The sequence below is a fragment of the Scomber scombrus genome, chromosome 11 (genome assembly GCF_963691925.1).
Source record: "Scomber scombrus chromosome 11, fScoSco1.1, whole genome shotgun sequence".
Classification (NCBI taxonomy): domain Eukaryota; kingdom Metazoa; phylum Chordata; class Actinopteri; order Scombriformes; family Scombridae; genus Scomber; species Scomber scombrus.
This window is the reverse complement of record NC_084980.1, coordinates 8,036,352-8,061,485: the sequence shown is the minus strand read 5'-3', so window position 1 is coordinate 8,061,485 and position 25,134 is coordinate 8,036,352. Positions and strand designations below refer to the sequence as shown.

General features: G+C 40.3%; 1 protein-coding gene across 1 annotated transcript; it reads right to left on the bottom strand.

Annotated features, from left to right (window-relative positions):
* Positions 1–728: 728 nt before the first annotated feature.
* On the bottom strand, positions 729–24,579 carry col6a1 (collagen, type VI, alpha 1). The gene is made up of 35 exons (XM_062428802.1): positions 24,177–24,579; positions 23,306–23,435; positions 22,975–23,175; positions 22,675–22,834; positions 20,515–20,628; positions 20,314–20,334; positions 19,510–19,530; positions 19,365–19,409; positions 19,199–19,252; positions 19,033–19,077; positions 18,667–18,693; positions 18,532–18,558; positions 18,341–18,385; positions 18,179–18,232; positions 17,535–17,597; positions 17,389–17,451; positions 17,241–17,294; positions 17,040–17,075; positions 16,894–16,956; positions 16,557–16,619; positions 14,727–14,789; positions 14,187–14,249; positions 14,011–14,061; positions 13,887–13,922; positions 13,644–13,706; positions 8,929–8,994; positions 7,138–7,173; positions 6,720–6,756; positions 6,493–6,501; positions 6,247–6,380; positions 5,737–5,843; positions 3,833–4,019; positions 3,457–3,628; positions 3,273–3,302; positions 729–2,996 (listed from the first exon to the last, which is right to left on the bottom strand). The coding sequence occupies exons 1-35, from the start codon at positions 24,256–24,258 to the stop codon at positions 2,377–2,379; spliced, it is 3,042 nt and encodes a 1,013-aa protein (XP_062284786.1). The 5' UTR covers positions 24,259–24,579; the 3' UTR covers positions 729–2,376.
* Positions 24,580–25,134: the final 555 nt, after the last annotated feature.

The following is a 25,134-nucleotide window of genomic DNA, read 5'->3' as shown; positions in this document are numbered from 1 at the left end:
TTTTAGTCTCGACCAAGTGGCCAATTGATCAACATTATCTTCCACTGCTACTACACCACTGTGTTTGCATCACAATTGACACATCTACTAAATCTAGTGTATGTTTACAATAGACAGAGGGACTGCATAGTTTTTATGGTTTGCCTTCATTTTCTCTTTCAAATAAGTTAAGCTGCTAAAATGTATGTCTAATTTTACAACCAGCATCAGTTGCTCTGTTGGACGTGCAGCATATGTCACTGCATCATAGTTCTCAGCAAAGTTAAAAAATAAAATATTACAACTGCTCAAAAAACAGGAAACATCCTTTGAAGGAATTGTGTCATATTTTGGGAAATTAACTTTATTTGGGGGGAGGGGGTGTCAGTATAAAGAATGGAAGCACACTCCAAAAGTTCAAAAATACTATAAGAAATGGTTCCAGTATGTAACTCATTAACCACAAAACCAGAACTTGTCATTTTTACATGTTTGTTTCAAAACAAATGAGGTATGTGTAAATGAGGACTCGTTTTCTCATTTCTAAAACATTTAACATAAATGTAAGTCATTCATTTTAGGGTGAAGACTTGCTTTAAAGTTAAAGTAAGATTAGGGTTAGGGTTAGGAGAGTAGTTTTTATGATTAACGTTTGTGTAAGTCTCCAGGAGATGAATGTGACTCAATGTAATGTCCTCTAAAGTGATGAAAACATGACTGTGTGTGCAGACAAAAGTGAGCTGAGACAATTTGGTGTAGCAACCTTTATTGAAGGAGCTTTTACAACACTACTGAGGTGTATCCTCAGGTAAAAATATCTTCTTTAACAACATGGGTAGAGACTGATACACTGGGACTAATAGCACCACAGGTAATAACAACAGAACAGCAACTCTGGGTCACTGATGACAACAAAACTGAAGGTGTGAAACTTTACAGTTGAGGGGATCTAAATGGTGTGTGTGTGTTTCCGTCGGGCGACTGATGGCAGGAGTCCCATTAGGTTATCTTTTTTTTCAGCCTTCAACCATGACAGATGTTTTCCTACTTCACTGATGAAGTACAAAGATGTGTGTATGTGTGTTTGACATAGTTGTCTGTGGTGGGCACAGACAATAAAGAACAGGTTTCTGTCTTTGTTATTTGAACCAGACACTCAGGCAGAACAACCACTGAAGGCTACACATAAAAAAAACATAAAAAATCGCCTCCACGCCTATACATCTAAGTGTTGGACACATCATGCACAGGCCCACACACACAAACAGATACACATACAGCTCAGACAGAATAATACATGTTGAGTCCAGCTGTCCTGTCCTCATTAGAAGCAGGTGAAGTCCTGACAGGTTTTGTTTGAGAGCCTGCCTGCTGTCACATCCTGTTTTCCCTGTTGGTTTGGTGATCTAATAGAGCTTTCAAGTGATGTCGGGTTTGAGTTTTCTCCAGTTCAGCAATATATCAAGATTGTGTAATTTGCAAGCTATATGCCAACTTTTTTTTTGAAAAAGATAAGCCATAAAAGCCAGACATGAGCCAGCCTTACAGTCACTGCAGCAAGCAATCCCCAAAGAATGTATATGTTTTGAACTCACAGCCGTGGTTGGTTCACTTAAGTTGTTTTTTTTGTAAAATTTTGATAGGTCAAGCATTGCTGACATGAGTATATTGTACCACAATTGAATCCCAACATTTCCTGACTTGATCATCTGACACAATTCAATTCAATGCCTTTATTGTCATTACACAGCAGTACAACAAAATTGTGTGTCATGTTCGTGTGGAACTTCCTATTGGAAAACTCTGGTAAATCCGACACCACTTGAAAGAGTGGTAAGAGCTACAAAAGCCCACTTCAGATATTAAATACAATCCTTCAAATGGTGGAAGCTCTGGTCCTTGAGAGACAAGACAGTATAGCCTTGATCAGAATTTTCAATCCACACTGGTCCAGACTAGCTAATACTGAGTTGAAATCAGCTAAATGCAGTTGAAAGCCGGAAGTACGTTTAGATGTGTTACTGAAGGCTCTCAAGAACCAGAGCAAGTATTTTTGCTATGGGATGATTTTACCCTGAATTTTGCCTCCCAGGCAGCAGTTCCTCCAGATTGTGTTCTGTTACATTGTAAATTCTAAAGTGGGTTAAGTTAGCACCTTCATTTCGTTTATAATGAGCCAACCACACACATTGCTTGAGATGGTCTGCCTTTGAGGCCTAACTCAGGGTAGAAAAGTCCCACAGTTATTTCATGAAGATATTTCCTTTTTCCTGCCACACAATCATTTGTCGTTCTGTGACAATTCTTTACATAAAAAGTACTCAAATGCAGTGTATGGTAAATGAGTGAGACTGAATATTCATAATGGGACTAAAAATCTAAAGTGTGTTGGTCCTCTTATTTGGAGCTTTCTAAGGGAAGGGACACCCTTCGGGAGACGGTTTGGTAGAAGACCCCACGAAGCAGAGACGGGTAGTCTGAGACACGGAACAGGTGGCGCTGGGCATAGACGTTGTCACCCCGCCGTCCCCTGCTCACTAGTGTGAGCAGATTAACCTCATTGACCTGGCTGCCAACTGTGATGACAAAGAGCTCCACCCCAGCTTCTCCTAACTCACGAACACGTTTCTCCAGCACAGCCTCAGTGACGCCCTGCGACCTGCCGTCAGAGAACAGCACCAGCTTCCTCCTGCTTCCTGATGCGTCCCCACGACCAGGTAAATTCTTAATGGCAAAGTCCATGGCCTCCACCACGTTAGTGCCGTCATTTCGGAAGGCTGCCTTTTCAATGCGATTAGACAGCAGGGTAAAATTGGAGGTCAGTCCCTGTTCCATTTTGGCATCGCGGCTGTACTGGCCCACAGCTACCCTGACATTGGCACCCCTTTCTCTCTGAGCACTCAGGAAACGTTCGCCTAACCGCTCAACAAAGGTCTTACTCAGCTCAAAGTTCTTTTGTCCGACGCTGGCTGAGCTGTCCATCATCACCAGAATGTCACTGCTTTGACGGAAGGAGACTGCAACACACACAAACGGGCACAGTAAAGCTGATCAGTAATTGATTTGAGTGATACTGTAATGACTGATTACAGAGCTAGCAAATAAAAAATAAAACGCACTAAATATATTTATACATTTTAAATTACTGTATATATTCACATTTATAAAGATGTTAGCAAAGACATAAATGACAAACTGTATCAACAGCAGTACGATGAGGTACATTTCAAAAAGAGCAAACTGCAGTCCAACAAAATGTGAAACTAGTAGCATATTTTAAAAAACAGACTTACTGGGGCATTTGTAGTCTGGGCACTTCTTTTCTGAATGAGAGAATAACAGGGATTATATCAGTTTATTTGGAGGTGATACAAACTATTCAGTTGATGAAAATAACCATTGATGTGTGTGTGCATGTATGTGTGTGTGTGTGTGTGTGTGTGTGTGTGTGTGTGTGTGTGTGTGTGTTTGTAGTACCTTTACAGATTGAGGCTGTGAGTTCTTGTAGGAAAGTGTCATTTAGCAACTCTGCAAAGTTATTCCGGACGAAGGAAAAGCCTGGTTTGGGGTCATTCTTACACACCATTTCGTCAATCTGCTCCGGGTTGGGTTGACGGCCTGAGTAGTCAATCACTCCTACACCGCCCACCTGTAGATGAAGAGATAAATTCTCAGGTTAGCTTGTACATCTGTTTTTCGGTTAAAAGGTCTAATACTGAATTCAAAGAGTATGGCATTAAAAAAACAATGACAAGAAAACAGATCTTGGTTTAATAAAATTAGGCACTAAGCAAACAAAACACATGTCCTGCCATCCCCATACAGTTTACTGTGTCTGCTGCAATGTACTCACTCGGATTTTATTACCACAGAGTATGCTGAGGGGAATTTTATCCTTGTCAGTATTGGAGCGTCCATCGGTGAGAACAATAACAACTCGGTTGTCGGGTCTCATTCGGCTAACTGTGGTTGTCAGAGTATATTCAAGGGCCTCGCCGGTGTACGTGGCCTCAGCCAGCCATTGCAATTCTCTAACTTTCCTGCACACATAAACACACACAGACATAGATGTTTGGTGACACATCTTTTTTCCCCCCCAAAACGTATTAGTTTTTGGGCATTTTTGCCTTTATTTGAAATTAGCTAGCATAGAGGCCGACAGGAAACAAGGAGGGTGAGAGAGGGGAATGACATGCAACAAAGGACCCTTGCCGGCGGGTTGAACCAGGGATGTTGTGAATATATGGCATGCACGGTAGTTACTCTGCTACAAAAGCGCTCCACTGACACATCTTCTTAACAAAATTAATGATTATTCTCCAGCATTCACAAATAAAGCTTGTTTGCTGCCTTGCCGAGAATTAAATTGAAGAAATTCATATCTGTTTCATTAACTATTAGTTATATCGGTACAGGTTATATTTTAGCCTAAATGTTCGGCCTCTGTACAAACTGCTAAAATATGCCTACATATGCATCTTGTTAGCTAGAAAGCTATATCAGCATCACAGCACCATTCAAAAGTCAGTGTTTTGTTTAGATTTAATCAGAAAATTAACAACTTCAAGATGAGGACAGGACTTCTGAGGTGCTGTGCATGGGTCTTGGCCCAGCTCTTGTTGGTCAAGAAATATGTAGATATGTAGAAATTAGCCTAGCTTAGCATAAAGGGAAAAAAGTTAGCCTGGCTCTTTTCAAAGCTGAAAAATACACCTACAAATATCTCTAAAGCTCACTAATTAACATGTTGTATTGAACCTTAAATATGTACATACATATAACTTGACTATGCGTCAAGCCACACATTTTTCATTTTTACATTGATATTTATGTACAAATTAAACAAGATGATTAAGCTAATCTCCTTCTAGCTCCAGCTGTGTACTTAAAGGCTCAGTGTGTCGAATTTAGAGGCATCTAGCAAAGACTTGGCAGAAATTGAAAAATAATAGTTGAATAGTATAGTGGTAAGTATGTTAACATAATTGTAAAATCCCATGAAAATAAGAATTGTAGCGTTTTCGTTAGCTTAGAATGAGCCATTTATATCTAAATAGGGAGTGCCATAATGCAGTGCCATGTTTCTACAGTAGCCCAGAACGGACAAACCAAATACTGGCTCTAGAGAGGACCTTTCGTGTTTTTCACCTCCATCATAGGATCCCCTACACACTTGGAAGGGGGAAGAGTTATTTGTTTGTTTTTTTACCATCTGCAACCTTCTTAAATCCTACAAACTGGACATTTAATGCACAGATTGATCATCTAACTTGGAAATAAAGATGATATGCATATTTCCAACATTTTAACCTATTTCTTTAAACCACATTGTTTCATTTTCTATTCATAAAAGTTCTAAATACATAAGATACAAAGTAAAGAAGACACCTTAAGTGATGTTGGGAAGTACTTCAGATAGAGCTACGCTAACCAAATCTACTTGCCTGCCGACTTTGTGCTAAGCCAGGCTGAACATGCCTAAGGTGAAACTTTACTTGATGGTGTTTTAATTGATCCTCTCAATCTCTTTAAGACAACAAACATAACAAGAGTGTTAGTAAGTTAATTGACTGACTACAAAACCAAAACACTGCATTAGTTCTTTCCAAAGTGTGCATAGTTTTGTGAGGGTGTAACCTGTAAGTGAACCACTGAATCAAACCTCAACAGCAGTGGTGATGCTGATTCATCACCACTACACTGTCAAAGAGCAGGGCAGAGGAAACGCAAGGCAGGCAGGACTCTGGGTGCACTCACTGTTTAAAATCCAAGAGGTTAGCAGCGTTGCGGCCCAGCTCTACAGACTCTTGGGCTTTTGATCCACTGTACTGGACTATACTCAATCTGGACTCGTTACCTGCAAACTAGAAAAGAAAAACATTGCATGGTGACTGTGTGTTTTTGTCCGTGTGTTACGTCTACAAACATGTGTTTTCTTCTGTCAACAGATCTGCGCCCCACCCATCCTGACTAATTTTATCCAGACTGGAAGAGGAGAGTCATTGGAGTGGAGAGGCATAAAAGCAAGTTCCAAAATCCCAAGACAAAATCTCTCATTCACACTTTCTATTTTTAGGTCTGTTTTCAGGGCAGCATACCATCTCATTTCTCCCAAAACTTTTGGTTTCAAATGGAATAAAAAATGCAATATACCTTGTAAAGATCAAACATCAGTCATTCTTCAGAGATTAAGAAAAGGTGGACGATTATGAAATAAAGTGTAGTTAAATGTCAAAATATAGGACAAATTTCAGAGAAGGGCATTACCTTGACCTTCTGGTCTTTGATCAGTCTGTCGATGACAGTGACGACAAATTCTTTGGCAATAGCAAAGTTTGTGCTGCCAATACTCTCTGAGCTGTCCACAACGAACGCCAGGTCCAGAGTTGCACATTTACAATCTGAAGACACACAAAACGCACACATATTAACAAAATTGCAAAGGATAACTAGCCATGGAGTATGAGAAACAATTATGAGGATAACGGTGTGTCAGATTGGGTACAAACTTACCACAACAAGCTGTGACGTGGTTTGAAAAGGATGGGGGGAAAACACACACAAATCAGAACATAGTTAATTAACTGCAGAAAAGAACAACATAACCTGTGGAACCCTCAAATTCTTTGGGTTTTGATTACCTATTTGGCTAATCAGGCACTGAGGTGAAAAGGGCAATGTTTTTAACGCAGAGTACATATGATTGCATTTATATGTGTTTGTGAGTGTGTGTAACTTACAACAGAGCTTCATAATGATATCCAGAATTTCACATTCCTGAAGAGAGGGATGGAGTACATATTACGGTACGGCACTGCACTGTTATATCACATTATATAACTGTCTAACACAACACACAACCAGGTCTTAGACAGCATGTGACACTGTCAAGCTGCTACAAGAAAGAAAGTAAAAGAAAACATGACAATGAAGATATTTTACTTAGAAGACTGCGAGGTGAAAGGCTGAGGGTTTTTGTGTTCAGGAAATTAGATGTGTGGCTTTGGACTAAACTTACAGTATCAGTTTCAGATTCAAAACTAGCACAGCCTCAAGGGGGAATTAAGTCTGTGCTGCTCAGCCATCCTGTCCTGTGGCTAAAATGAGGGCGAGGTTTTCGATTAAATGGACTGATTCAAGTTTTTTTTTTATACTTACATCAGTTCCTGCTGGTCCAGGAGGCCCAGGAACTCCCTAAAGAGAAAGAATTAGGGTTACAGTTATGGTTAGATGCAAGATAAAAGATGTGCAGAAAGATTGATTTATTCCCCTGATGTTTGTGTATATGTTTATATTTTCCAAAAAAACTAACCACATCAAAGTTTATCTGAACTGACTTCAAGATGATAGAACTAATACTGGAAGACTCTTTTTATTTTAACTGGAATAAAAGCAGTGATTCTTTGGAAAACCATTACTCCTTGGACTGCAACCCAGAATCCCTCAATCCTTAACCCACATCCGCACCCACGCATTTGTCTGCCCTGCTATCTTCCTGTAACAACATGTGAATCTTTCAAAGCTTGTTGCCACAGCATTTTGTTTTTTTGCTCGGCTGTGGAACCATCTGTTTCGTTTTAAAGGACATAAAACTCAGTTTGAGAGCATTCTTTTCTGTGACAAAGACACCAGGCGCACATACACGCACACACACACACACACACACACACACACACACACACACACACACACACACACACACACACACACACACACACACACACACACACACACACACACACACCATGCACATGAGAATGAGAAAAAGAGAGACAGCTGTTAATTATAGATGAGAGAAACTGTTTCAAGAACACATATGATGCAAACTGTTGATGCAGCAGTTACAAAAGCCAGAGGAGAAGCCGAGACGAGAGGTTGGAGGTGGAGGAGGAGTAGAGACAAATTGAGGAGAGTGTGAAAGGTTAAGAGTTCTAGGTTTGGAGAACATGCATTCAAACATACACTTATGTTTAGATCCGATCTTTGTTCATTTTTTCACATAATCCAACACCACAAGCTTTCACATGCCAGATGGTGAAAAGGATGGGAAATTACACCATATTTCCGATCTACAGTGAGCCAAACTCAGGGATGCCATTTTTTGTCTTTGCATGCGGTTTGTTGTTATGTTCAGTGGTGAGAATAGCTAGGCTTAGCTCTTTAACTGGAAGTTTATGGGACTCTGCTCATAGAGTCAAACACAGTAAGCTAAATGGGTATGTCAGTGCTAACATGAAGATGTTAAGAAGGTATAATGTTTACTATACTAACTATCTTAGTTTCTTCTTAGTTAGTTTCTTGTTAGCATGCTAACATTTGGTAGAAAGTAGAGCTGACATTGACCAGAATTAGTGTATTAGTCAATCGTTTTGCAGGCATTGGAAATTTTGACCTGATGGTATTAGTTAAAGGATTCTCAAAAGTGAAAAAATGCATACTGAGAGAGACATGGCTGTCTGTAAATTTCATAACAATCAATCCAATAGTTATAGATATTTCAGTCTGGAACAAAGTGGAACAATCAACAAACCAACATTGCCATCCACAGAGCCATGCTGTTAGATCAACCTTTGCACTGGGTGACATGTTATCCAAAATGTGGGCCATGTGATTTATTCTCAGTAGATCCCACACACCATTCACTCACTAGTGTACCAACTACGTGGGTGAAAATAATCTGCAACAAATTACTTTGAATTAAATATAGATTTACTAACACAAAATGATTGACCCCTGTATGCTATAATAGTGTTATAGTGCAGTAATACTACCGTGTCCAGTTGTTTTAGGAAAGTGTTAGTGATGTGGGGAGAGGAGTACTTTGCATGTGTAGACAGCAGTCCCTCTAATGTCTAATGTCTCAACTTGCACACACGTGTAGATAAGCCTCCAACACACACACACACACACACACAATCAGATGGTGCCCTGGCTCCAAGGTATTCTTACTGGATTGCCCTCGCGTCCTCTGTGACCTTTGGCCCCTTTAGCTCCTTTTTGTCCTGGGATGTTGTTCTGTGAAAAGAGAAACAAAATAAAGAATGTGAGAGAGGCCCGCACCCTTTACAGTTTATAAACAGTGCAAATTACAGGATGTAGATGTGCTACAGTTACACAGATAACTAAGATGTTTTATGCAGTAACTATGCTGAAAGCTGTAAAGATCAAGCACAGTCAGGGTGTAAAATGCAATACTTTTCACGGCAAGATGACAGCTTTGTCACCTGTTGGTATGTTACAAATGAGTAAATCTTCATATGACTGCAGATGGATGGCCCAGCTATGTGCATGTGCTGCTTTTCTTTTCATCTTTTGAAAAACGCTTTGCATCTACACATATCCCATCAAGGATTTTATGAAAAACTGATTATCACCATTACACACAATGCAAGTCGTTATCAGCCTGCACATCAACTTGATTAGGGTATGTTTTATAGGTTGCCTTAACCATCACTCAGTGATTCAAACTGAAGTCTGCATGTCTTCAGCGTAAAAATACATTTCATATCAAACTGTTGCTAAATGGGAGCACAAACAGTGAAAAAAGCAAAGGTCCTAATACTGTATGGAGCCTTGTGGTATCCCTTACAGTTAGACAGTGTTACTATTAGATGACAGCGTGTTCAGTAGAGATGTAGTTAAAATCCTACAGTAAGCATAATTTTTTTTTATCACAATTGCATCAATATCAATTGTATTGTGATACAAAAAAGGTTTTTGCTGTTCTGGAGAGCAGATACTACCTTTCAGAGTTGTACCAATGATGAATTACAAGGTTGTTATAACATTATCTAATGATCTCCAATACTGACCATTTTGGGACAAAAAAAAATCCTAAAATGAATTAGATAGAAGCTTATTGGAGAGTATTACTGTAGTGTCAGAGAGGAATTTTGCTTTGTTTTTATTTTTACTGGTCAGTTTAGATCAGATTAGGTTCTAACCTCTGGCTGCAGAGCAGCAATGAGTTGTAATTTTAGGTAGCCTCATTCATGGATGAGTGCCACTTAAACTCTTGCATGTACGTCCAAGAATGTAGGTTTGGTTTCAGAAGTGGGCCAAATTAAAGTGAAGTCAGTGAAAGTAAGTGAGAGTAGTGTCTGTAGGCCTTCCTGTCAGGCTCATAATCGTCCGGGGGGGGGGGGGGGGGGGGGGGGGGGGGGGGGGTTTGCTTAGCACTAGCTGCATCCTTCACATCTGCTCTTAAAGTTTATTACTGTAAGCATGTGGTAAAGGCAACTCAGGTGACCATATGAACATTTTTGTTAAATCCTCTCATCTAATTCCTCTCATCTGCACTACGGTTACTGGATAGTTCAGCAACACTGTTTAGTATTGAGTCCCTAAATCTGAAAGATTTTTTTAAATTATTGTCAATATTTCACGATACTGTGCTCCACAAATGATACATCCTTTAGAGGTGGTATCATCAAAACATTCTCAACAGGTTCAGTCATTTTGAGAAAAAACTCTAAATCCATTTCCAAACCTTCTTGTAGCCCTCTCTGGCCAACCATCTGCCTCAACAATGCAGCTTCAGAGAAAGGGAACAGCCAAGGCTTGTGCAGCTGCTGCACTGTTGCATATCTGATTTCTGTGAGAGTATGGTCTAGATTGTGGAAGCGTGGAGGATAAAGAGCTTATATCAATTTAAGAAAATTATCTCATCTTTAAGCTCCATGTTCCACAGATTCTTGTGCACTTTAAAGAAGTGTGGCCATCGTAAATTGAAAAAGACTTCAAATTCCTGTTAAATTAAGAGCAGATACCACCCTTATTGATATTTTGCTCCAGAAACGATTTTAAGCGGCCTGAAAACACATGTGCACAGAGGCTTTTTCTTCTTTTTTTCTTTGGAAAGAGCTGTATGATTCTCTACAACAAAGAATGTTTACTCTAACAATGCTTCATTTGAAGGATTGTCAAATCCCAAAGATCATTTATACAGTAGACACACCTTAGCCAATAATATCGACACAAACCCTCTGCAGAGAGGGCAGACTGACACTGTAAAGTCACAGTAAATCATTTCTGCTCTTTGGTTTGAGTTGCAGGTCATATCTGCACTGCTGCTACACAACCATTTATAGGCGTACCTACAGCTGACAGATATGAAAGAGAGGAAGAAAGACGGTAATGCCAACCACCTGGCTTTTTAGACAAATGCACGCATACACATACGCTTCCAATTACTGCACGTTCTCAACTTCAAACACTCAGATCTATAGAACATGGGCCATATCATCCACAGTCAAACACACACACACACACACACACACACACACACACACACACACACACACACACAAACACACTTCCAGTTCCAGACCTTGATTTTATGACGTCATATTTGACTACTCATAGCCAGATGTGGCTGTTGGACCTCAGTGAATATATTACCATTCCCAAGAGTGTCAACTAAAAAAATAAGTTGAATGGGTGAAGTTAAAAGGTCTGAGTATGTCTCTACCTTTATCTTCTCTGACACACCCCTGTCTAAGCCCTCCTATGCCCTCTAGCTAGAGAAAGTACAGACAAACAAGGTACGTGCCTGTACAGTGTGAAATATTTAAGCAATTTAAAACACAAATCCAGTTGTTCAAAATCACTATCTTTTTTTGTATTATACTTGCTACCAGTTTGATGTCGCATAATTTCTTCCACTGTACTGTCCAAAGCAGTGAAAGTATAAAACTGGGATACAAATAAGTAATTGTTCAGAGATAAATATGTTACAGCCTGTTAAAAAGTGAAATGAGATGAACGGTTGCCTCTGAGGACAAGTGGAATGTTGTGGAATTCATTTTTTCCTATTGAGATAGACAAAATATGGCATCTTATTATGTATTTCTATAAAGGACTTAGTCATGGACTGATATGTGGAGCAGCAGCTGTGGAAAGATTAGCGATATTGTGTTTAAAGCATAAGTTGACCATTTGGGGAAAAGATTGATACCACTCTCAAACTTATGTGTTAAAATATAAAGCTGCAGCCAGGGGACAGTTAGCTTAGTTTAGGGGAAACAACTAGCTAACAGCAGCTAGCTAAAGATCACTAATTAACACAAATTACATCTGGTTTATTGTAAAAAAAAAAAAAAAAAAGTTGCAGTTTTACAGGGTTTAAGTGCTGGACTGCTCCTGGCCAAGAAATAGCCCTGCACATAACAGTCCTAAAGGCCCAACTTGTCAGTTTTTGTATGGATTAAATGAGATAACTTGTTTATTTGAGTGATTTAGATGTGCTGTCAAATTTTGGACAGAGCCTGTGTTTCCAGTCTTTAAACTAATCTAAGCTAACTATCTGCTGATAGTAGTCATATGTTTACCGGACAGATTTCAGAGTGGTATCAATCTACTTGCTCAAATCTTGGCAAGACAGTGAAAATTTTCCAAAAGTACTTCTTGAAGCGAACACACTCATAGTTAGATTACAAATGCATGACTAGAAAATGTAAAAGAGGAGCTCATTTGAGGACAGTAAGGGTCATTTTTGATTGTTTAACCCATTTACTAAAAATCCCATTTGCAATCCTTCCTAACATTTTCTAAAGCGTGCAGTGACTCTAAATGAAACGGCAAACTTTACAAGCTTGAAATCAAGATTTTGTGAAGACTCCAAAACAGTTGCTTCCACAGCGACTTGTTTACACGGTCTGTGTATGAGATATGTGTGAAAAAAACAGTGCTTTATAATCAAGCTGAGGTTTATGCTCCATTAACTCGGCTGTGGAATAAGTTACAGTAAGTTATAAAATGTTTCCTGTGTGCTGTTCTTACTACTCAAGGACAAACTAAAAGTGGAAAAAAGTATATCTAACCAACTGTGTGAAGTATACTTGCATGGAAAGCATGTGTTTCATCCTGCTCTGTGCTAACAAAAAGTCTTTGATGAGTTGTAAACTGATCTGACACTCTACAGCTTAAGCTTACAAAGGGTGACTCGTCGTGAAGAAAAAGGGTCAGGGTGCACTGATGTACGGATGACAGCAAAGTACAAACATGTGCAGAAATGTTTATGTCATAAAACACAAACCTTGGAAATCCAATAATTATAATGTAAACACGACCAAGTTGAACCAGGGGTTAAAGTGTTAAAGTGGCACGCTACATTGGACACGCATGATCACAGTTGCCACGCACACGCGGGTGCACGCATGCACATTCACACACACACGCACGCACGCACGCACGCACGCACACACACACACACTAAAAGAGTAATGCCCCTTCATCATTGCTGCTCATTTCCTGGTATCCTTGACAACGAAATATACACAGCTGCATCAGCTCAAAACCCTCTTCCCCAATGACAAACACACACACACACACACAGAGAGAAAATGTGTTCACATCTACTAAAGAAAGCATTTACAGCTGCATAACAGAAGGCCAGTGTGAGAACAAGAACGATGGAATAAGAGTAGTAAAGAATTTCCAACAAGCTAATGCAGAAAAGCAAAGACGAAATTGAAAGACATACGAAAAGTATTTTTATATATTATTACAAGTGCTAAAAGAGACCAATAAAAAAGAAAAATGGAAATGGCGACCCAAAAAGCGAGACATGTGACTCACATCCTGTCAGTGCTCTTCGCCAAGAAAGGATTTAGGAAAGATAAAATGAGATCAAGAATGAGGAGACAAGACAGAGGCAGACTCACATCAGAGCCTGGATCGCCGGCATCGCCGTCATCTCCTTTAGGTCCAGGGGTTCCCTTTCCACCCTGAAGGTTGCACAGCAAATGTTAGAGGTCAGGAGGGCACATGTGCATGACAATTTATTTTACACAGTTGGAAGTGAACTCATATTCACCTTTAATGTCAAAATTTTACATGCAAAGTACTAAGTAGACGTGAAATATTTCCCAAATTTATAAAGAAATAAAAATCTAAAGATAACTTACTGGCTCACCAGGGTCTCCGCGTGCACCAGGGTAACCCTAAAAAAAGAAAAAAGGTTCAGAATTTACTGATATTCAGGGGGACAAAGTAAGTCATACATGGCATGCATGAAATATTAACACATACCTGGAAACCAGGGCAACCTGCTGTACCATTTCCTGGGGCACCATCTTCTCCCTGTAATGAAGAAGGTCATACTTTAACCGATCCACACACATACAAACACAAACCTCATGGCAGGGCTTATAATGGATGGCACACATCTGTCCCTCTCCCCCTTTCCCCCTCTGTCTCCCTCTTACCAGCTCCCCCATCTGTCCTCTGTCTCCCGGAGCTCCTTTGATTCCTCTTTGTCCTTTGGGTCCCTGGGAAACAAAAGGAATGATGAGATGAGAAACATATGAAATGTGACAGGACATGTGCTTGTTGAAAAAATATGGATGCTGCCAAAAGATTACGGCTGAGTGTGTGTGTGTGTTAGTGAACTTAATATGAACAAAAACTACAACAGTCTAAATGCAGCAGTATGACGTCTATCTGGTTATGTAACGCTTTAATCTGTTACAGGCCCAGGTTAGCTTGTTACTTAGATTGTGTGATAATGAGTGTCCAGTCAATACAAAGGTACTTACTGTAATGATTGTTTACAGTTATACATGATTAATGGTAATAACAGCGTTTTGACTGCATACGATATGTTAAACTTTGCATTTATATAGATTTTGGAGATCATCAGGGGATTACGATGCAAAGTTCTCCTGTGATTAAGGCCTTAAAATATTATGCATGTAGACTTATCAATAGTCAAGTACAAGTGTGTTTCTATGTCCTGTTGGACTCACCTCTGGTCCAGGTATGCCTTCATCTCCTCTGTGGCCAGGAAGCCCGTCCCTGCCAGCCTCGCCCTGGAAAACAACAGCAGTGTTAAAATATCCATCGAGAACTTGTTTTATATAATAACAACAGTCACATAAAGTTGTCTCTGTTGAATAAAAACCTGGAAATGGACTTTGACACTGACCATCTTGAACCAACACAACAAACAACATAGAGACACCATGTTTTTAATAGAAATATGATCATGTTTACTGTCAGCATTCAACAACTACAGCTCCCATGAGTCTTTGGCACAGGCAAACTGTCAAAACCTAATATAGTGAAATCAGAGGACTGACTATCATTTTCCACCAAGCCAAAAAGCAGTGTTTTTTCGTCCTCTCTGGTTTAAAAATTCAAGTGTGTAGTGTTGTACCTGTAACCACGCCCAAAAGTGAAGTCACAGTGTACTGACACACCCTGAAGTACACTAATACATCACTGCAGCAAAGTGAGAAATTACAGCACAGCTAGATTGAGTTGCTCTACCAAGTAAAACTATGACATTAACATACTTTTTTGCTAGTTATTTTCTGGATGGGTGACAATCTTCCTGCTACAGGCTGAGTAAAGTTCAAGATGTTTGAACACATCTGCCATTAGCATCATGCAGTATAGCTTCACATTAGCTGCCTGTTTTGAAGTTGACGTTTGTTCTTAATCTGTTAACGGAACACGGGGACATTTTAAGAGAAACACTTGTTTTTAATCTTACCTTAATTCAGGCGTCAAATATAATTTCAATGAATTCATAACAGAGACTGAGCCAAGTATGAGTATTTAATACATAAGTTACAGAAAGAGAAAACAAGGTGCTGTAGATTATAGGAGGAGTTAGCTTTAGCATTTGTCCCCATAGTGAAGTCAACGATTTCGTACACTTTTCATACGAAACGGAACAAAACACATTAATGTATTGATAGCTGACAGTGTTGGAGTAGGAGTCATATGTTACTATTGTTTGAGGCGTTTCCTCTGTTTCCAGTCACTGCTAACATAAGCTAAATCAAACTGTACTGCCCTTCTCATTTGCATCTGGGAAAGACAGCAAATATTTTCCCACAGTGCTCCTTTAAATACAAGCTAACATGAACAAATATTGCTAATATATGAAGTGCAGCATAATAATAGTAGTAATGAGTGCAAACAATGTGCAGCACATAACTGCGTATGAGCATACAGTTTTTCCCTGACTAATTGAGGTAGGCCCAACATGTCAGTGGTTCCATGTTTTCTGTACTATTGAGTTCCCTACTATTCATTCAGCTCTGATGAGGAAAGGAGGTAGCACAATAGAACCATTGAAGGTTTTGACATCACGGAGGTTACCACAACTAATGCTTGTAACGTATTATTATTTTTACACTGCCTGGTGCCTTATTAAGAAAGCCATACTGAGGTTTTGGCTGAAGCAGACGGAGAGAAGGACTGAGTCAGAGGGGAAAGAGTGAGTGCTGATGTTCCCAGGAGGAGTAAGTAACTGAGATTGAGAGAGGGGAGATGGAGCATGCAAGGAGTGGGCAGCACTCTGGGGCTCCAGCCAGATTTGCCTCTGACTAAGCTTCTTCCAAGTGTACTACCCCTCAACATGAAATATGGATGCGTGTGCACATATGAACCTAGAAGTTCCCCCTTCAACTGGAAAAAAGGACGCTGCCAGTGAAAAAAGTGGGTGGTTTGTATTTGGGGCTGTGCTACATCCTGAAACACTAACAAACAGGCTAAGAAAGAGTGGAACTGCACAGAGTGTAGCTCCTGTATGTGTGATTGTATTTGAGTGTGTATGTGTGTCTTACAGGGTCTCCGTTGGGGCCAGCTGAGCCCTCCCTTCCCTGCTCTCCACGGGGTCCTGGGTCTCCCTGGCAAGGAAAGAATAAATGTGTCAAGACAGTAACAATAGACACGTATGGCAGACTGAGCCAAGTTTAAAACAAAGTTAGATCAATAGGAGTATGTCTGGAATAATATTGTGAAAACAGTATGATTCCATTCAGGTCACTTCCAGTTCACCTATTTCCTATGAATCCAATGAAATTCCTATGAATTTCTGAGGAGGAGTTGCTGAAATCAGAGAGCTCCCTAAAAAAAGGGAATCACCCTTCATTCCTCCTCTTTATCCTCATCATCACTTACTGGGTCTCCTCTTGGTCCTCTGTTCCCCCGGGAACCCTGCTCTCCCTTCCCTCCAACTGATCCCTACAAAGGATTTAAAATGATGTTAACACATAATTTGGCAGCTCAAGCTCAAAATTTAAAACAAATATTTATCCTGTACTTACTGCTTCTCCGCGAGGTCCATCTCTTCCCGGTGGACCCTGAAAAACACACACACACACACACACACACACACACACACACACACACACACACACACACACACACACACACACACACACACACACACACACAAAACATGATACGAGAAGGGCCATTGAAGGTCATGAAGATTTCTGGCATTGTCCAGGACCTTTATCACTTACATCATCACCACGTTCTCCTTTGTCCCCATTGTTTCCAGGAACGCCCCGCTCACCCTGTCATGACACAGACATTGCTTCTTGTTACACTTAAACATACCCTTCATACAGGTGTCTGTTTTTTGTCATTGTTCTCCCTGCATTGATTTACCTGAGGTCCCATTGGGCCATCTTTTCCAGCTCTTCCTGGTACGCCAGGATCTCCAGAATCTCCCTGGATTAAACACACAATGACTTTTTAGTACCAAAACGAGATTTGAAATCTTGAACAGCACAAGTATTTTCTTAATATCCTACTTTTGCGCCTTTCAGTCCATAACCACCAGCATCTCCCTTTGGTCCAGGTTCTCCCTGCTGGCCCTGGAAACAGAAGACAAACAGACAGTTTCATTACATTACCATAAACAGCTGAAGTCATAACATTCAGTCTGAGGCCACTATGCATGTACGTGTTTGTTTACAGTATGACTATATGGCTTCATTTAAACAATCTGACATCAGAGAATGTAAACCAAGTGGTGATTAAAGAACCAGGGGCCTCAGTCTGTCTGCCAAGGGGCTCCAGACACAGGGCGTGATGTTGGTCAGGGACGCACCAAGAAAGACATTCCTAAACACACAATAGTAGCCAATGGCTAATATGTAAACAATGTTGCTAAGCCTCAAGGCGGATACAGAAGCGACTCGTCTAAATGCGTCTGTGTTCAAGAGAGATATTAGGACACAGATATGAAAGAAATAGTGTGTGTTTGATTAACATCTGCACATCTGACTGACTGTATTTGCAGTCCTTAAGCATGATGTCATTGTCAAAGAGTGTGTTAACACATGTATCTGGTTGTGATTCAAACTGTGAGACCTTTGTGTGAGTGGAGTCATGTAGGTAGTGACGTAAGCCATAACATGAGGATGTTTCTGTGATTGAAATGCACACAACTCACATCTGACCCTGGAGAACCTTTACAGCCAGGAAGCCCAGGGAAACCAGCTTCACCCTAATGAGGAAAACCAGAGAAACATGTAAGAAAATATGTTCAACAATTCCATCACATCAACAACAAGGAAACAGCCAGATAGCCAGATGTTTCAGCATTGTAACTCACCTTGCGTCCGTCGATTCCATCATTTCCTCTTAGACCTTTTTCTCCCTGAGAAAGAGGGACAGGTAGATGAGATAGAGAGAGTGAGTGATGGAGGGTAGAAGTGATGGAGGAAGAAGTGAAACATTACATTTCAGAGCAACCACAGATGACACAGCATCCCTGTAAAGATCAGACATTCAGGAACAGCTCACCTTGTAGCCTTTGTGTCCTCTTTCACCCTGCAGAAAACACACACGACATCAGTCAGCCATGTCCATCAATTATCCTGGAATATATACTGGATCTTGTTAAAGTATACTTTTTGTATTTGTGCGTTCTTATAGTACCTTATCTCCTCGGCCACCACGGTCTCCCTGGAAACAGAAACACACAGATCAGACTCATTTTGACATAAAGCATACTAATTAATGATCATCATTAGGTACACAACCAACAAATCAGAAATGAGCTCTCAGCGTGCATTAGTTTTACTAAGCTAAAGCTAAAAAAGGCAGATAAACTGGATGTAGGAAAGTTTACCATCTTTTAAATCCCAGTATGACACAATGGTGTCAATGGTGTTGTATCATCCTTTGCTTGCAGCTTTATGCATTATTGTTGCTACAGCTTAATCCACTTAGCATTCCCTGAGTGGAGGATACCACTTATGGTTAGTAGTTAGCTGTGACTCTCTTGTCTCAGGTGCACTTTACCTTCATTCCACTGTAACCAATAGGACCGGGATCTCCAATGTTGCCCTGTAACATAGTGACAGAAATCAAAATTCATCTGAATAACACGTCCATCAAGTCTCTGTGATGAATCAAAGGAGATATTATGGTGTGAAAGAGGCGGCCGTGGGTGGAAAAAGCCACTTACCGGGTTACCAATATCTCCTTTCTCTCCTGGCATCCCTGGTCTACCTGTTTCTCCCTATGGAGAGATAAGAGAACACAGGTCTGAATAAGAACCATCTCTTGTGCAACTGAATGCATTTCAAAATGCTGTGTTTCTGACATAAGCTTTATTCATGTTGTCATCATACCTTGGCGCCAAGATCTCCAAGTGGTCCACCGCTTCCATCTGGAGCCTGCAGGAGAACCATCAAAACACAGCCAATGATGTCATTGATCAAAAACAAAGTCAGAAAATGAATTGAGATACCGGTGAGGTAAAATTGGGATACTTACATGGCAGTCGAAAGAGCAACACTGCAAAAAAAGAAAAGAGAGATTATGAGCACTTCGCATAGTATGTATGTATAATGTATGAATAGTAGTATATGTAATAGTGTATGACCTATGAAAAGTGAAGTAACTCTGATCTGTTAAGTTCAATACAATTAGATTATATAATTAGCTAATGGTTATTGGAATTATCTAAACTTACAAACTAACATATTTAAGCATCAAGTGACAGTAGTATATGTCAAATATTTAAGATAAAATTACAGTCATTTTGTTGGAGTCAGAAACATAAGCAAGATTCTGAATATCGCAGGCATCGCAATTAGCTTTTTATGTGATCATTTCAGCTTCCTGTTGCTAACCGCTCCTTGTTTCCTGAGTATGAGAGAGTTTAGCAGAGTTCAGATGGTAGCGGAGACCAGCGGAGCCAGCGCATAACAACAAAAGACGAATACTGACCAAATATCTAAAAAAAAATGCCGTGAATATTATTGTAACTGGATTTGAGTATAATTTATTGAACTAAATAAACAACTTTGGTCGCCACAACTAATAAACATTATTAAGTGGTGACATTTGGTTTGTAAAAACACTTTTAAGCCATGGACTTGAGCCATGATACAACAATTTATCCTACTTCAAACAATTCAGTTTAGTTAAAAAAAAACCAGACAGATGAAATATTCAAACTGCCAGAGTTGTTTTAGGCCGTGTTAAAAGGGAATCTCAACTTCTTGGATGTATGATACATCTGCAGCAAGCAAACACACATCAGTTTACTTTCAAAGAGAGCTTAAAAAGACATACCACATCCTTTGTCTCATTTGTCTGAAGAAAAGAAGGAGAGAAAAAAAACACGGGTTAGCTTCAAACAGACAATACTGAAGATAAAGAGATAAGAGGAGAGGAGAGGAGAGGAGAGCTGTGAAGAGAGGAGAGGAGAGAAGAGGAGAGGAGAAGAAAGGAGACGAGAGGAGAGAAGAAGAGAGAGGAGAAGCGGACACATACAATCATGTTAAGGATGGTGTGAATGGTTCCCTTGTGGTCGGTTCTGCCTTTATCAGCAGCAGTGAAGTTCTGTCTGTAGGACAGGTCGGTAGCAATAAGTCTCAGTCTGGCATCCTGGTGAGACACAAAGCATAAACATCATCACCTCGTGTCCTGAAAATAACACCAAGAATACAGTTTTTGCTGCACTAAAGCAGATGACTGATGACAGTGATCTCTTAAACATTATTTCAGTGACGTTCACGTTTAAAAAAAAAAGAAGAAAAAAAAGATTTGTTTAAAGATTGCGGACACTAAACTTACACATATGAGACAAAAAGAAACAGTGTAATCCACAAAGCACCCACAAAGGGTGAAATGCACCACAAACTCTGCTGCCAATCAAATAGCATCTCAGTGCTCCTTTTCTATTTGCGTGTATGTAAATTTGATTATATGCATACAATTGGTACAACATTTGCCCCTTTCTATGCAAATGAGCCTCATTGCAAATACAGTCTAATTCACAAATATCAGCACCAATAGCTACACACAGTTAGAGTGAAATTATTAGCGTCTTCAGAATGAATGAATTATATTGAACTGCTATTGAATAATATCAATGGCGAGTCAGATATGGGGGGGGGGGGACTTTCAGCCACTTTCAGTGTATAAACCTGGATCTGTGCGTTACAGCCGATCTATTTAGATGTGTGGCAGAACACACAACATTAATGATCAGATCCTGACAGATCCAGAGTTAATGAAGTTACTGCTGTTGTGCCGTGTATGTAAATGAGCACAGCATCTTTATCTGTTTGGAGACACGATTATCGTTTCAGCTGCTGTGTGATGCTGCAGCCAGCTGTGGACTACAAACAGAACATGGGTATTGATTTTTCTGTGAAGTCCCACAGATATTTAGTGACACCTGAACATGATACAATGTTTGCTTTTATGCTCTCTGCAGTTTTCATTGTAGATTTGTCTGTGGGCTGAAATGTGGAGAGAAGCCTGAAACATTAGAAAGAGCTTCGATCAACAGGGCAAACTTGGCACTTAGCTGAAAAACCTCATGAATATGTTTGCGTTGTCATATCAGTGCAATATATTTTGTGAATCGGACCTTGAGAAGGGGCATATAGAAGATAGTGATTGCAAATGATGCGCAATTCATGAAGCTGTCAGTCGATTGGGTGACTTCACCCCTTAAATTTCCATGTTGCCTCTAAAAACACTTCTTTTTTTTAAGGCATTGATAGATACTGGATTTGTATTTGATTTGAAATTTCCTTTAAAAAAATAAAATCTAAGATCAGGTCACAGAGTTCATCCAGTGTGACTTTTTTATCTTCTTGGCAGCATTCAGGATTATTGATGCTGATATCAATATTGATATTTTAGGATTGTAAATATATATCGACCAATTTCAATTTATTTTCTTGACATAACTCATAATATACATTTAAAAATTAAATGTAAACTAATTAACTCAAATTATTATTTTTTTTTTAACAATGAATGTACTTTGGTGGGAGATTTGAAAAATAAACTAATCCCTGGTGGACAAACTCTTTCATGGTTTCAGAACATATCTTTGGCATTCCTATACTTTCATTTCTCACGATTTATCGACTATCATTTACACTGATACAAGATATCTGCAATGAGCTATTATTGGTCGATATGTCAGTCGGTCGAGCTCTACTACACACTATATAAACTCTACGCAAGATGAACACACAGCTTCATGTGTTCAGTTAAAAAATGAATATGATCCAGACTCAGGTAGTGGATTACAGATTTGTGTGTTCACACTCTTTTAAGTCTCTGTTTTTGAAGCATGATTTGAGTTTTAGACCTTGAGAGTGATGACATTTTTGGAAAGTTTACTTCCCTTCGCTTCGCCCCATCCTTTACATCAGAGCCACACTAGGAAGTAATATCTTCTAAGCAGTTTGGAAAAAAAGGAATTATATCAGTGACCAATAAGTCTTCCAATGTTTATACTGTGTGTGCATATTGCATTAAGATAGTGTAGAAAATGCTGTTCATTAACATTGGGGCATTTAGTTGTGATGGTTCGGGTGGGGTTGAGGGGATGTATGCAAATGAGGGTCCCCCACCAAGTACAAACGTGTGTGTGTGTGTGTGTGTGTGTGTGTGTGTGTGTGTGTGTACCTGGTGGTCAGGTGAGATGGCGACAGAGAACACTTTCACTCCGTACTGCCTGGCTTCATTTGCAGCATCCTGCACGCCTCCACATGGCTCCTTGTAACCAGTAAGAGGATGGCCATCAGTCACTACCACAATATACTTGTTCTCCTGGTAGTGGGAACCCCTGCATGGAGGAACACACAAAAACACACACTCAGAACACACACTCATCTCTTGCTATCTCTTAATCTGCTAAAGAACGTGTGGGTGTGTTTGTGTGTGTGTTTGTGTGTGTGTGTGTGTGTGTGTGTGTGATATTATTACCCGCTGAGCAGCTCGCCAAGGGCCTTCTTGATAGCACAGTCAGTATATGTGCCCTTGCCAATATATTTGATGGCATCAATGTCATCCTTCAATTGCTGGCGATGGGTGCGCATGTCACTCAGCTCTCGCACCATGACCACTTCGTCACTGTAGTGCAGCGCTCCTGAGTTCCATGTCAAGAAGCGGTCACAATCGTGGATCCTGTGTAAATAAAGGTATTACAGAGAGTAACAATCTTATAATAGCACAGTCAAATCAGTACAATATTTATATGCAATATCAATAATACCAATACCAATAAGGGTTGTTTGTGTGTTTGTACATGTCTTACTTTTCAGCCAGTTCATCTATGAAGAGCTTGGCGAAGTTTTTGATCTGGTCGATGTAAAAGCTGGGAACTTTCTGTCTGAGGGCAACACTTTCAGATGTATCCAGTACGAAGAAAAGGTCAACAGGACACTCTGCTCACAGGACAAACAAACAAACAAATAAACAAACAAAGATGGCTGTCAGCAAATTATATTACACTCAGAGGGAAACCTCTGTTCAAGAACCTGCAAATCCAGAATGCATCTACCTCCATCCATCCTAACAATGCAGGTATTGCAGCTGCAGAACTGGAGGCCTGCAGGCTAACAAGGTGTAGTCTTCTGCAACACACTTGGTGTGATGGGGCTGCTACATTTTTATTAAACGGATAGATTAATGACAGCTGTAGGCCTGTGTCTGTCTGTCTGTCTGCATGTACACTTCCACTCTGTGACTGCTGCGAGGTATTATGGCAGTGGAGAAGGCCTGAGGTGCCATGAGCTGCTTTGGTTCATGTCCATATTTATCACTTGGACATCCACGCCAATGGTAGAGCTTACACTGCATCATTACCCTGTTCATCAGCCAACTGTGTAGGCCTATGTGACAACCTTGAGACCAAACAAGGGCCTTCTCACGGTAGGTTGGGCTATTGTCATCATCTGATGTTAGTTTCAGTTGGTTCTACATCTCTGCTGCTGGTTTGTGAGGAGTCTTGAACGGGTAACCACCCCCTCTCAAAAAAAAGAACATCTGGATCATCTCTTGCAGCGAACATCATCAAGTGGGATTCAAACACTGAATGCCTTTACATCCAACATAATGTTATACACATCCTATATTTAAAAATGTTCTTGGCAAATACAACACAGGCTATATTTCAGCAAACTTACCGTCAAACTTGCGTCTTTGGATCTGCGTTTGAGCTCCAGCCAGGACGCACAGCAGCGTTAAGAGACTTCTGAGAGTCTCCATGGTGGAAGTGCGACAAAATTAAAAAACTGAAGAAAGTATCACAACACCCCGTTCCCCAGAAAGACCAAACACTCGACCTCTCCCGCTCCAAACTTGGTGTTTCTACACCGATTCGGCGAACTTTAGCTGATCCACCGCTCCGCCGCAATTTGTCCAAGGCAAGATCCAGAGCGCGCAGAGGAGGACCAGAGCGCACGGTGAGGAGGGAAGAGGAAGGAGGAGGAGGGGGAAGACAAGTTCACGCGCTTTATCTGAGGAGTAGGAGAACACCAGAACGCGCACGAACAAAAAGTTTACACGAAACTTCTAGATATTCCTTCTTCCTTAAAAGGGCTCCACGGGGGAATACACATATAGACAGACAGGAATAAACAATCAACTTGCTGACTGTGCAGGGCGCGTCAGTGTGCAGAGATACCTTTTTTTTTTAAGAAAAAAAAGGTGCATGAAGAAACTGATGTATGTGCTTTAATGATTTCAAAATATTTATATAACATGAATGTTTTCTTTTTCGTCCCCCTCCCGCACACATTTACAAAGAAAATCAAGAAAGGAGTAGATGCGCACTGGAGTCATTTCATCTCGCTTTAATGGAAAGCAGCTGACACACATCTTGGATGCATTTTTGCATTCTTTCTCTGTAAAAAGTCTCCCTTTTCCGTGGAAGAAAGGGGCGGGTTAGGAGTTTCAATACATCTGGTTCACTTCGGCGCCCAGACCTGACCTGAACATAAAAACGAAAAAGGCAGCGGCGAGGGAGGATGATGATGATGGGTGTTCTTCACTCCCCTTTTCCTCTGAAGCAGGAGGAGACACAGTGCCATCTAGTGCACCCTTTCCAAAGAAGACTTTGGAAATTTGGTTTTTTATTTAATT